At 42.6% G+C, this 14,025-nt stretch overlaps 1 protein-coding gene across 2 annotated transcripts in view; it reads left to right on the top strand.

The window, feature by feature from the left end:
- The window catches only part of thada (THADA armadillo repeat containing), a 200,325-nt gene that overhangs the window by 183,440 nt on the left and 2,860 nt on the right, over positions 1-14,025 (top strand). For both annotated transcript variants that reach the window (XM_041789514.1, XM_041789513.1), the window contains exon 37: positions 11,255-11,415. In XM_041789514.1, coding sequence (XP_041645448.1) covers positions 11,255-11,415 — 161 coding nt within the window. The remainder of the gene's footprint in view (positions 1-11,254; positions 11,416-14,025) is intronic.

Here is a 14,025-nt window from a genome sequence, read left to right as displayed (position 1 = left end):
CCATAGGACTCACAACTTCCATCAGAAAACGTGATCCCCCAGGGCTTACCCCTCCAGCCGGAGGGTGTAAGGCTTCTGTGAAACTTGATGCTACTCAGGCGAGTGTACTCCTTAAACAGTTCAATCGCTTTCCTCCGCAGTTCATCAGAAATGGGTTCATCCCAGGTGTCTTTAGTAAGCTTGCCAGCTTCCTGGAAGGCTCTTCTCACAAGGATAACTCCTTTCTGTTTCACAGGTGTCGCTAGGCCGATTGGGTCATACAGCCCAGCGATCTGGCTCAGTAAAACACGACGAGTCAGTGGGTTTGGTGTCCTCACTTCCACTTCCTGTTCAGTGAGGTCAATCTCAGTTCTCATTTTCTTCTTCCTTCTGGAGAAGTTAATGGAGACCATCACAAAGAGTTTGTCCTCTTGCACGAGGTAGCCAACCCCCAGGGCTTTGTTATCTTCCACCCCGAGCTGGTTGGGCAACATCAGAGTCACTGGCCTATACTCTGTCCCGTCTTGCCTCCCACTTTGACCGGACCGGACCCAGGGCTTGAGGAAGAAGCCTCCTGCTTTGAGTATCCTCTCCACTCCTTCTAGGATCTTGTCTAGGCACTGTGGGTCGTTGTGGGACGTGAGAAGGTCATCAACGTAGGAGTCTTCCTCAATAACTCTTCTTTCCTCCTCCAAGTCAGAGAACTGGGGCAACCTTGCGGTCTCTCTCATGGCTACTTGCGCGATGCATCCCGCTGGTTTGTCTCCCATGTTTACTCTCACAACTGCATAGTCCTCAATTTCATCTTCTGGTGAGTCTCTCCACAGGAATCGGTGCACATGAACTTCTTGCTCCTCTAGCCATACTGAATTATACATCTTAGTGATGTCCCCAATGGCTGCATGTTCCCCTTCTCGGAATCTGAGGAGCACCGCTCTGATGGGATTGAGAACATCTGGACCTTTGAGCAAAATGCTGTTCATGCTCACTCCTTTGAACTCCTGGCTGCTATTCCAAACGAGACGAACTGGCGTAGTCACTGAGTGGGGGTTTGGTGCAGGTGGCTCACCCACCACGTGGCACCCTTCCAGCTGTCCAGCACGTCCTTGGTGAGTTTAATAGCAGCCCCCCTCTTCACCATCTCGTGGACTTGTCTCATGTAGGCCTCTCTCCACATGGGGTCCTTCATGAGCCGCTTCTCGGTCCTCAAGAATGTTGCTTCCACAGCCTTACGGTTGTTGGGAAGAGAGACTGGGTCTTCCTTCCAGGGGTACTTTGCATCCCAGTGTGGCTGGTTGCTGTGGGCGTCACTCTCTTGGAAGGTCAGGCCTGCTCTTATTATCTCCAGCTCCTTCTCATCGGCGAGGGACATCTCCTTCCCTCCCGGTGGACACTTTCCACAGCGACACCCCCCGCAAGCTGGGTTACAGGCAGCTCCGATGCTATCCCATTTTAGCCACTCAAGGACCTCTTTATTGCACGCTGCTGTCATTCGGACTTCCACGCTGCTTTCTTGTCCCAGTTGGCTTCCCAAGTGTGACGGGAAATGTTCTTCGACTTTGACAGCTACTGTCCTCATGGAGTGAGCGAAATGTGTCTTTGAGCGCCATGTGGTCACCTCCACTTCTTCAAAGAGGTCAGGATGCACACCACTCACAGTCTTGCCCAGAGGACCGTCCCACAGTACCAGGTCGCCGGCCCTTTGCAGCCTTTGAGGAGCTAATCGGCCTTCTCGAGTACTGATCAGTAGGTCGATCTTTCCGGGGCGGGCCAGTTCTCCCGGCTTAACTTCTGGGAAAAACTGTTCCAGCCGTTTCGATGTCACCACTCGATCAACTTTAGCAATGTCTTCCATCCCATAGCAGATCATCTCGTGGAGTTTCAAGGTCCCTCGTGAGGTCCACACCTTTATTGTCACAAGATATCTTTTCGTATCGACTTTCACCTTCATCGTGCCGACACCATACACGACAAGTGAGACCGGTTCACCGGTCAGTCCGAGTCTTTCAGCAGCCTGATGCGTGATGTAATTTGTATCAGAGGCAAGATCGACCAAGGCTCCAAGGCTGTCTCCTCTCTTTGTTGTGACAGGCACGAGCATCATGAGGACTGGATACTCCCTTAAGCCACTTTGTTCTATCAGACTCTTGTCAGAACATACTTGACGCTGCTTTGTTTGTACAGGCTTTGCGGACAGCTTCTAGCTGGTGGGGAGTTAGTCCTAACTCAGCAAACACAGCCTCTTGCTCCTCAGTTGGACCACGAGGTCCTTTCCTTTCCTCCACTTTATTCTCCCTCTTAACAGGGTCCTTCTTTGTAGGTGCCTTAGGACAGAGGAAATAGTGGTGATCCGCCGGAGTGTCGCCCCTTTTACACTCTTCCTTGCGACAGAGGTACTTTGGAGTGCAGGTTCCGTCGATCCCATGAACAGCCAGGCACTTCGCACATGCCTTTACTTTTTTCACCTGGGCTTTCTTCTCCGACAGATTAGCTTTCTTGAAAGTTTTACAGCGGAAGAGCCTCCCTCCATGTTCTTCATCACCACACACAGCACATAGTATTTGCTGGGAGTCTCTTTTGACTTCACTTGCTGTAGTCTTAGTGAATGACTTCTTTTCCCTCCTTCTGTCACCCAGCTTCTCCCGGTAGCTTGGCCTCTCAGGAGTGTTAGTAGGCCATGGCTTGCTGGGTAGCAATTGCTCCAACCTCACAAGTAACGACTTTTGGTCTTCCAAGAACAGCAAGAGCCTGTCGAAACGGTTTCCTGGTTGGACATTGTTATCAGGGTTTCTTACATACATGAGCCACTCTCTTTTCATGGTATCAGGGAGTTTGCTCTCTAAAGACCGAATCACCAACTGGTTCTGTATAGCATCTACACAGCCCAGATCTGTGAGGTCCAAGGCTGCCCTCTCCACTGCTAGGATCAACTCTAATGTCTCTCGTGGCTGGTGATTCTTTACAGCAGGTCGGGACTGTAGCTCTAGCACGATCTCCTCTGCTGTTTGCCCTTTATCACCATAATGGTTTTCTAGTTCCCTGAAGATATCGTTTGAATTTCTGCAACGTAACAGTCTGAGTTTATTTTTCACAGCTTCATCTAAACTGTCTAGCAAATGAAGTTTTTTGCATTCTGGTGATCCCGTAGGTTCTGCTTGTGCCTGGATACTCTCCCATTCAGCCTTCCAGCGCCAATAGTCCCTCCTGTCCCCGGAGAACTTAGGCAAACTTATTGGTGTGAGCCTAATCTTAGGTCGGGCCCACTGAGAGCTGTCAACCCCCCCTGCATACGCACCTAAGCCACTGTCGACACACTACTCCCTTGTCCCATGCTAAGATTGACGGGCGGAGCAGGAACGCTCAGCAGTTGTGGCGTGCTGGTGAGGGTCGGAGGTGAAGCAAAGCTGACATTAAGTCCACTGTCAGGTTGTTGTGACTGCATGGTGGGTCGTAATGCCTGCTGGGGTGTACTTAGCACGGCGGTTGCTACATGCCTGCCTAGAGGCTGACTACTGACGGTAGTAACTTTAGGGCAGCTGGTATTGATGCTTGCTCTGTTAGCCAAAATGGACGGCAGGCTTGTAACGTATACAGTTCCCTGCCTGTCAATGGGTGGAGCGACAACAGTGGATTCAGTGGTAACAGTTGGGGTAGCAACAGCGAGGGTTACTGGTTGGGTAAAAGTGATGTTATCAGCGGCTATAAGGCTATCACTAGCTGATTTGACATGCCCATCGACTGCATTATCACCTTCCACATCTTTATCCTCTTCCTTCTCACCTCCGTCACTGTCACCACCATCATCATGCTCAAGACTGCCCCTTCTATCTTGCTCACTCTCCCGGGCATGTCCACTCATCCATCAGTTGCTCCTTGTCCTCTTTCAATGACAAAAAGAGCATCCATTTGTCCTTTCCGTGCGGTCGATAGTCTCTCCAGGGATACACAGTGTCACTGAGTTCATGGAGTTTTCTATCCAGCTTACTACTTTCGACCCCTTGCTGCGACCATGGTACTATTTTATCCTTCCCAAATGCCTCAGCCCGATCAAAAGCAGACTTGAACTGTGTTACGAGAGTGTCTATGTCTGGTGCTGCATACTTGGACCACAGCATTTCCATGATCATGCTCTCAGCTTCAAGGAATTTTAGCTCGTTGGCTTCTCTCTTTGCCAGGGCATCCCGCGACTCACTGTCGTCGTCTGATTGGTCTACCTGGCCCAGTGTGTCAATATAGTCATTACTGGCATCGAGGAGTTTAACATAATCGTCTTTCATTTTTGTTAACTCTTCTGACAAATCAACCTCACGTAAACGGCCAGCTAAGACACTAAGGCGGTTTATCCGTGTCGTGAAGTTCCGTTGTGCATTTGAACGCCTCCGCTTTAAACTCTCTAGATCTGGCTTGTCTTCTGCCATTTTGTTCCCTCCAAATGAACCGAATCACTTGAATTACTTCAGCAACAAAAAGAATCGTTCAAAGGATTCGAATTGTTCAAAAGATTCGAATCGTTCGATCAAAAGATTCGTTCGAAACGAATGGTTCGTCCTCGAACGGCTCCTTACAAGTGCTACCACCTTTTGCCTGTTATCACTCACAGCGGGCAGCCGCGTTGCATCCACGGTCACGTTTCTGTCAGCGGTAACTCTAAGCAACGTTAGCCTCCTTTAGCATAGTAACTTAGCAGTACTTCAGCTCAGAAACGGACGTTTTTTCAGCTTTGCAGTTTTTACTATCCACACAGCTTTACCTGCGGTTGTGGAGATTGTTCAGCCCATTAACGGTCCCGTTAGCTCGTGGCTTCGGCTCCCCCGTTGGTGTGGCCTTTTTGACTCCAACTCCGAGTCCCTTGTCCTGGCGCTGGTCCTCAACTATGGCCGTTTTCCGCTCGGGGTCCGTGTACTCCTTGGCACGGCTCCGAAGGCGGTTTACAACTGTCCAGACTTTTACTAAGCTACCTGCTATAGCTTAACAAACTCCCCTCTGGAAGGGTTATCAGAACAGGTACGGCGGATACAACTCAGGTCTCTCCTTTTACGTTTATTGCACACACATACAACAAACGCCCGCGCATTTGCTTGATGGTTACAAAAGTAGTTAGACCTTAGTTAGGTTGTAAACCTGCAATGTAAACACAAACAAAAACCAGAATTAACCAAGGTAAGTTTACAATCGCTCATGTGGCATTAATCCCTGTTTGAGACACTAGCAATACTAGCATATAGTCACTCACCGACGAGGCGTACCAGTCCTGATGAACAATAAAGTGAAAATGAAACCTAAGGATTAAATTTACTTTTGTAGCAAACCCTGTCCACTTCACACACAGTTGGGAGATCGGGAAACTCTAATCAAAACAAACCTCAAAGCAAATGAGAAATAATATAATGACTTTCGTTCTGGTTTGATAAACATATATAAAATAAAATACACCTACCACTTAAGGTAATGTAAACAGAACAACTTTAACTGCTGGAAAGTTATACAGTCATATTTGTTTTAGACACCATCCAGCATCATGAAGTGCTTTAATGCAGACTCTTTCATTTCCACTGAGCTCTCCACGTTTTACCATTTTGAACAGGAATGAGGAATTTCAAACTGAATTCGCCCAAATTTGAGCCGGCTCACTGGGCTTCTATGAGAAGTCAGAAATTAATCAAGCATAACATTCAACCACTAAAACTAATTTTTCTGTTCAGGAATGCAAGTAAATAACTATAGTTTGACATATTAATCAAGAAATAATCATGTGCTTTACTATTTGTTCAGTTTTGTTGTAAATCAGTAAATTCAAAAATTCATGGATAACAATAATAATTATATTTTAGCATTAAAAATTTCATTTGGGTTAAAGAGCTTCTACATATTGGTGTATTAACCATTGCAGAAACATAAAAATGATTTTGGTAATTACCAATGCTGTTAATTTAGGGCAGCTGTGGCATAAACCTTACTTTGGTTAGGGTGGTCTAATAAATTTGTCAAACACTGTTTGTATCTCTGGATGAACCAAGTCATACTTACACTGACAAAAGCTTAAACACTTAGATCTCATAAACTGAACTTTTTTCTGGATGTCCCCCACAGTTATTAGTAGAAGGCATTTTTAGGGTTAGACTACCTTTCAGTAGTCCTTTACGTTTGAGAAGGTTCCTCACGAAGAGACCCAGAAGTATAGTGCTTTTAAAAGATATTCACCTCTTGGATGTTTTACCCTTTTAATGATTTTATAAATCAATCGTGGTCAATTTGAATTGGCTTTTTTGGCAAAAAAAAAAAGTTAATGTCAAAGTAAAAACAGATTTCTACAAAGTAAAGTCAACAAGCAAAAATATGTAATGTAAAATAAGTGTCTGCATAAATATACAGCCCTTTAAAGTGACTGACCTTACTCAACAGAGATCCAGCCAGTTGATGCTAGTAGTCTCACAATTAGTGTTCATCTGAGTTTATTAAATGTATTCCTGGGTACCATTACACTATGAAAACAAAAAAACACTCCAAGCAGCTCAGAGAAAAGATTATTAAAAAGTATAAGCCAGGGAGTGGAAACAGAAGAACTCCAAGGCACCGAAAGGAGTTCAGTTAAATCAATCATCAAGAAATGTAAGGAATATGGCACATGTGTGAATCTGCCTAGATCAGGCCATCCTCACAAACTGAGTGACTGTACAAAAAGGAGACTAGTGAGAGAGGCCACCAAGACACCTATGACTACTCTGAAGGAGTTACAAACTTAAGCAGCTGAGATGGGAGAGACTCTGCATACAACAACTGTTGGTTGGTTTCTTCACCAGTCCAAGTTTTATGGGAACGAGGCAAAGAGAAAGCCACTGTTGAAGAAACTCATATTAGACCTTGTCTAGAGTTAACCAAAAGGCATGTGGGAGACTCCATCATCAAATGGAAGAAAGTTCTTTGGTCTGGTGAGATTAAAATGGTGCTTTTTGGTCATCAGAAGATGCTATTTTTGGCAGACACCAAACACCGCACATCACTACAAACACACCAACCTCACTGTGAAGCATACTGTGGCAGCATCATGCTGTGGGGATGCTTCTCTGCAGCCGTCTCTAGAAGGCTTGTCAAGGTGAAGTGTAAAATGAATACTGCAAAATACAGGAAAACTTTGGAGGACAATTTTATTCAGTCTGCAAGAGAACAACAGCTTGGGGGATTTATTATCCTGCAAGATTATTTCCCAAAGCATACAGTGAAAGCTTCACAGAAATGGTTGAAAGACAACAAGGTGAATGTTCTGGAGTGGCCGAGTCAAAGTCCATTCCTCAATCCAATACAGAATTTGTATCTGGATTTGAAAACGGCCAATCATGTGATCCATGATCCACTTGCAACCTGACAGAGCTTGAGCAGTTTTGCAAAAAAGAATGGAGTAAAATTGCAGTGTCCAGGTGTGCAAGCCTGAATGAGACCTATCCACACAGACTAGTTTGGGTTTTTTTTGTCATAAAATCCAAATTATTTTTACTATGATGAATTTACAAAATCACTAAAAAGGGTATAACATGCACAGGGTCGAAAACTTCTTATCGGCACTGTAGCTGAGTGTTGGCCATGATAAAATCTGTTTGAATTCCGTGAAAGATAAGGAAAGACGCTTCATTCCTTCCTTTATTACTCCTTTGGGGTAATCTGCACTGCCTTTGCAACAGAGGCAGTTCAGTGTGTCATAAAGTTTATCTCTCCCTCTCTCCTTTTTCCTCTGCCCCTTCTCAACCCCCACAGCTTCAGCAGATGACTGTTTTCCTTGCCAATGTAACTTTGCTAACTGTTGCCTAGGGCTGAGCTCATGGTGGATTAATGTTACGTCTTTCTTTATACATAATATAACAAAGGGTATGGCATGGTACGGTCTCGACCTGCTCTCTTGGTAAAGTGTCTTGAGATAACTTTGGTTCTGAGTTGGTGCTACACAAATAAATCTGACATATGGATTGGTTGATCTTCAGACTGCCACAGTGGCTCATTCACATGACAAATGTAGATAAATGTCTAATTTTCAGATATTTCAAACTATTCTGGACTTGCCATTGGTGTTTTAATACATACAAGGATTTATTTTTGACAAGAAGTTAGTTGGACAGATTTTCTAGGATTTGAGATTTTTGCATTGTGGGGCCTTGCAGTCAAATTTATTTGAAAGAAAACTAAAGAGAGAGTGTTCTTGTACTGTTCAACTTTGTGATGTGTTTTTTTAACTGATTTTTATGGTCTTGTGTCAGTCTCAGCTTGTCTCAGTCTTGGCCTAGACTCATTCTCCACCCCCCAAAAGTCTTGGTCTTGACTACAACAATACACCTTGACCCTGTTAAGTTTGTCATGGAGATCAAGGATAAGAGAATAGAAAAGGAATTATGTGGGTAACTTCTGGGACATTTTGAATTAAGCCTTGTTTCAAGCTACCAATAAGAACACAAACTCCTGAGTCATTATTACAAACTGATATCTAAATGATTTCCTCTTTAGTTTAAGTTTTATTGAGTTTAAATAGACACACGAGTGTCCCACAAACTCAGACATTTCTCCTAAATGCTAGCTGGACCTGGTTCTGTTCTGAGAAAACGTCTCCACTTCTCTGAACTTTCCCCTGACCTCTCCCCTCATTATGAGCTTGAGTTGGGCTGAAATCCATGTCAGAGGTCCTGTTGCCTTCAAAAGTTCATCCTCAGTTAAAGGTGAAAGAGTCAGAAGTTCATGCTCTGCTCAGCGGATACCTCCTGACCTGCTGTCGTCTGGGGATAATAAGGGTGAGCGAAGTGGACTCAAACACCTGTACCTGAGGCCAATTGTAATGAGGACAGAAGTGGTTTTAGGTTGTCAGCCTGTTTATTGCCAACAGTATTATTTGCCTTCTATGGTTGTCATAATTACTGATAGTTTCTAATTGTACGCCTTTTAAAATAAAACAATCTCTGTCATTTTACTGAAAGTAAATGTCAAAGCATACTTAGTCTTCAAAAAAGTGAATAGATAAAAAATAAAATGCAGATCTTCAGTTATATTTAGAGACAGAGAGCAATGTCAAAACTTCCCAAATACATTGGTGATATTTTGGTATTTGGCTTAGAAAAATGACCCATTCAGTAGGGTTGGCTGTCCATGGACACGGAGTCTGTCTGGAACCTGAATGTCATGATTAATGACCACCTGCAATATACACCAATGTGCAAGAAATAAACATCATCAGTGTTCGTCATCTATCTATGCTGCCAATAACGTGGTAAATAATGAGGCAGAGCAACAAGAAAACTGTTGTTATTGTAGCATTCACATGCTTAGAAAAACATCTTAGATCAAGATTTTCCTCCTTATTGGAATCCAACAAACTGTTTCATTTTGGCATTGTCTCTATGCTAATGCTAACTTGTTTGTCTGTTTGTGCCAAGTGTCGTATTTATCGTTACATCATTTCTTCCTGAATTCCCACTGGTTGGTTAGTCGACGTAGGTCATAGAAGCAGTCATATTGTGAGATGGTCATCCTAAATTTCTGCCGCTGTGAGAATTTTATCCTAGGCTTTCTTTGGTCGTAAGACCATGACAATGGCTGTCCGTCAACATGTCTCACAGTGTAACGTAGGACCAACGTTTTAGGCTTTACTCCAGTTCAAGTGGCACAGGAGCCACTAAAATCAAAAGTGCAGGGTAAAACTTGGGCCACTTTCGCACCAGAGTTGTTTTGCCCACTCTAAACAAACCCTGGTCCGTTTTTCCTCGGATACTCCAGTATGTTTGGAGTGGCATTAAAGCATGTAAGAACTTTGGTGTGGAACAAACAATTGAACTCTGGTCTGATTGCATCAAACCCTGGTGCTGTTCTTTTGAGGTGTGTATGCAAAGCAGAACAACTTGTGAACCAAAGGCAGGAAGATCATAAAGTGCAGTTATTATACAGTGGATTGTATATATTTGAATACATGTGATACCTCACTCGGTGTCTGCGTAAACATGTCAGCACTTTGTAGCTACTTACTCTCATTTTTGCTTGCCTTCTTCTTGGTAATGATTTATTCGTCTAATGCAAAGAACAAAATGCTGGATCGCTCACTGCCCCATTTCTGCTCATACTGGGTGCCTTCTTGTGAAACATTTTATATGAACACCAAAGCAGAAGTCTCAAGACAGCATAAATCTGGTGTTACTCCATTATTTATATGGTTTCCTTGTGCAGATACCGCCACAAATGAGCAGTCATTATAACCGCTTGATGTTTACGCGACGGTTTGGTTGGTTTGACCAAGCGCAATATGAAAGTGAACCAAACCACATGAAAGTGCAAAATTGTTGCAATTTCAGCCCTCAATCAAACCGAGTCCCCTGGACTATCAGATGTGAAAATTACCTTAGAAACCGTACTCAGCCTTAGACTAATACAACTCCTGACTGACCAGCATCCATTCCGCAAATGATCCAGAATGCAGCAGAATCTCTGGTCTTTAACCAGCCCAAAATAGCACATCACTTTGTTGTTCATCTCTCTTCACTGGGATCCAGTTGTAGCTTGCATCAAACTCAAAACTTTCTGACAAATTACCTGCAGGAATGGCTCCTGCTTATCTGGAATCCCACATCCAGGCCTACACTCCATCTTGCCCACTATGCTCTGCCAGTACAAAGCGCATTGTACTCTCTTGAATTTCCCTCTGGATTAATAAAATATTTATCTGTCTCTGCATCCATCCATCCATCAATCACAACAGGGCCCCAGGTCACCAGGCCCTTTTATTCTGTTGGCTTCCAGTGGTGGGCCCAGTTACCTAACTCCATTCGAGCCCCAGAGTCCCTGTCTACCTTCAAGAAAAAGCAAATGGACCAGCTCTTTCGGGAACAACCACAATCTAATCTAGAATAGTCTCCTTTGTAGTCCTGAGAGGTAGAACAAGACGCCAATTCCATTTGGTCTACTCATTCCCTTTCTACTTCTGAGAAAGTTTAAGACCTGATCTTTGTGAACAAGTCCATACTTGGTAGTTTGGTGCTCACAGTTAATTCTTGATGCCGTCATTGATTTAGTTTTTGAGACCTCATGATGATGCTGCTTTGCCCAAAAACATCTATTAAATGAAACTGTAACGCTCTACGTCTTCTATTTTGCTGCCACAGTATTAAATAGGTGTCAACACTGCTTTAGTTTATCTAGATTCATTTCACATTTTAATATTCTGGCTTTGTGACAACCCTCATGTCTGCTCTGCTTTCTGTTTATCTCTAATATAAAACACAGCTCACTTATACTCTTTTATCATCCCCAGGTGTGTCCATGTGTCCTCCAGCAGCGCTGGATTCAGGTGTGAGCCTGCTCTGTCACCTATTTGAAGTGTGGGGGCACATACCAGCGGGGGTCCTCGCTCTGACAGAGTGGCTGCTTGGAGAAGAAGACTGTGAAGACGAGGCAGTCGAAGCCTCCAGTCTGGTGAGAATTTGTCTTTAGCTTTCTTAGTGACCTCAAGAAGGCACAAAGGGAGAGTTAACAGTGTTACACTTGAGAACAAGAACATTGCAGTCTGAACAAACAGACTCTGACTGAGATTTAAGATAATAAAGTCACAATATTATTTTGTTAATAGAAACAGGCACAGCTGAAATGTCAGGAATTGACAAACAGAGCACTGGTCTTTAAAAACTCAGGATCTTTAACTCACTGCAAGATGTTTACAACTCCATTTCTTCAAAAGTTGGGATGTTGCTTTTTAAAACAGAACATGAGCCTCAAAACATTGAAACATCACATTTTTAAAACAGCGCTGTCTGTGGGCTAAAGATCATGGCCGTCAGCACTGCTTTTCTGCCGTGTCCCTTGCTTACAGATTGTATCCATTTCTCTGAATTGGTTGCACTATTTTCAGCTCACTGTGCTCTAACACCAAGTAACGAGCATTGATGACAAAATCAGCTTTTTATTTGACCTGTTTCCTATTAGTGTCCTCACAGCCTGTAAGTGATATGGCACAAAGGAAAGCTTCCTGTGAGTCAAAGGAAAGATTTTAAAATCTAACTCCTAGTTTATAGGAAACTAAATTGTTCTGGTGAAAAAATACCGATCAGATCTGTTAGTCCCTGATGAGGCATCCAAGCTCCTCAGATCCTCATGCCAAGATTACAAATTAATCCCAGATTCGAGCACAGAGAGGCAACTTTTGGTTTCTACAGTCCTCACCTGTAGAACAAACTACCAGAGAACCTCAGGCTTTCCACATCCGTTTGCTCTTTTAAAATGAGACTTAAATCTTTTTTTATTAACTGCTGTATTCTCATACATTCAGTATTCTCATAGCCAACATAAGAAAATGCTTTAATTCAAATGATGATTTTTTAATTTATCTAATATTGTGATCTATCATTTAATGAGTTCTGATTAATTGCTTTGACAAAGTCAGTGTATTATGTATCATCTTTTGATCAGTTATTTTAAATATAGTCTTAGCCTTCAGATCAAAATGTTCTTCAGTTTTAGTCACACTTTAGTCTTTTTTAACTTTAGTTTTAGTCTAGATTTAGTTGTTGAAAACTCAAAAACATTATAGTCCAGTGTAAGTCCATAAATAGTCCTTACATTATGTCTTTGCATTTATTAAAGTCATTCATTTTCTGACTGTATTTATCAGCCAAGTTTTAAAATTAATGTAAATGTAAAACATGCATATTAATGCACTATGTGTTTTTTAATGTATATGAAATATTCTGAGGAAAACACTAAAGGTGGGAGAACAAATTGATTCTTAGATACATTGTGATGTGGAGGTGGAAGATTCTGAATAAATTCATAGATGTCCAATAATTGATAATGATTGATTATTTTAATATGTAATACTGTGGATTGCAGGAACAAAAAGGCAGAACTCTGACACGCTGCACGAAACAGGAATATTTAGATTACCAGTTATTCTTCTGTGAAACAAGACATTTTTATGTTAGTAATTTCAGATATGTTACAAGGAAAGGATGCTGCTACCTTTAATTTATGTTTTTTTTCTAAACACAAATGCAATGTTATTATTATATTTGACACAGTGAGAAATACACTAATGTAAGGAAAAAAAAATCAAGTGCATCAATAATCGATTAAGAATCAAATCATAGCCCTGTGAACTGTAATCTAATCGTGAGGTGCCTAGAAATTCCCACCTCTAGAAAATACTGGCATAAAGTGCATTCAGGCAGTATTCAGACCCCATCACTTTCTTCAACTTTGTTATGTTGCAGCCTGATGCTATAGTTGAAAAAAATCTTTTTTATTCTCATAAATCTACACTCAGTACCCCTTCATGGCAAAGTGAAAACATAATTTAAAAAAAAATGTTTGCAAATTGATTAGAAATAAAAAGACAAAAAAACCTGAAATATCACACTGACATAATTATTCAGGCCCTTTGAAAAACTTTGAAATTCAGCTCAGGTGCCTCCCATTTCTCTTGATCTGTGCTGAGATGTACACCTTGATTGAAGTCCACCTGTGATTTGTAGAAGGCTGCACAGCTGACAATGCATGTGAGAGCAAAAACCAGGCCATGAGGTCAGAGGAACTGCTTGCAGAGCTTAGAGACAGGATTGCTGACAAGCACAGATCTGGGGATGGCGACAAAAAATACTGCACAGAAGGTTCTCAAGAGCACAGTGTCCTCCATAATTCTCAAATTGAAGAAGTTTGGGACAACCAGGACTCCTCCAAGAGTTGGTCATCTTGCCAAACTGAGCGGGGGTAGGAGAGTAGGAGAGAGTAGGAGAGGTGACCGTGAAGCTGAGGATCACTGACTGTGCTCCAGAGATCCTGTGTGGAGATGGGATAAAGTTTCAGAAGGACAGTCATCACTGCAGCCCTCCACGGATCTGGGCTTTATGGCAGAGAAGCTAGACAGAAGCCTCTCCTCAGTGCAAAAGACATGAAAGCCCACTTGGCTTTTATACTTGAAAAATCTGTTAACTCAGAGATGGATATCTGATACTTCAATTTTTTATTTTTTCATTAGATTGCAAAAAAAAAAAAAATTGTTTTCACTAGTCATGATGTGGTGCTGAGTGTATA

This window comes from Cheilinus undulatus, linkage group 6 (genome assembly GCF_018320785.1).
Source record: "Cheilinus undulatus linkage group 6, ASM1832078v1, whole genome shotgun sequence".
Classification (NCBI taxonomy): domain Eukaryota; kingdom Metazoa; phylum Chordata; class Actinopteri; order Labriformes; family Labridae; genus Cheilinus; species Cheilinus undulatus.
The sequence above is the reverse complement of the archived record's forward strand: the minus strand, read 5'-3'. Positions and strand labels throughout refer to the sequence as shown.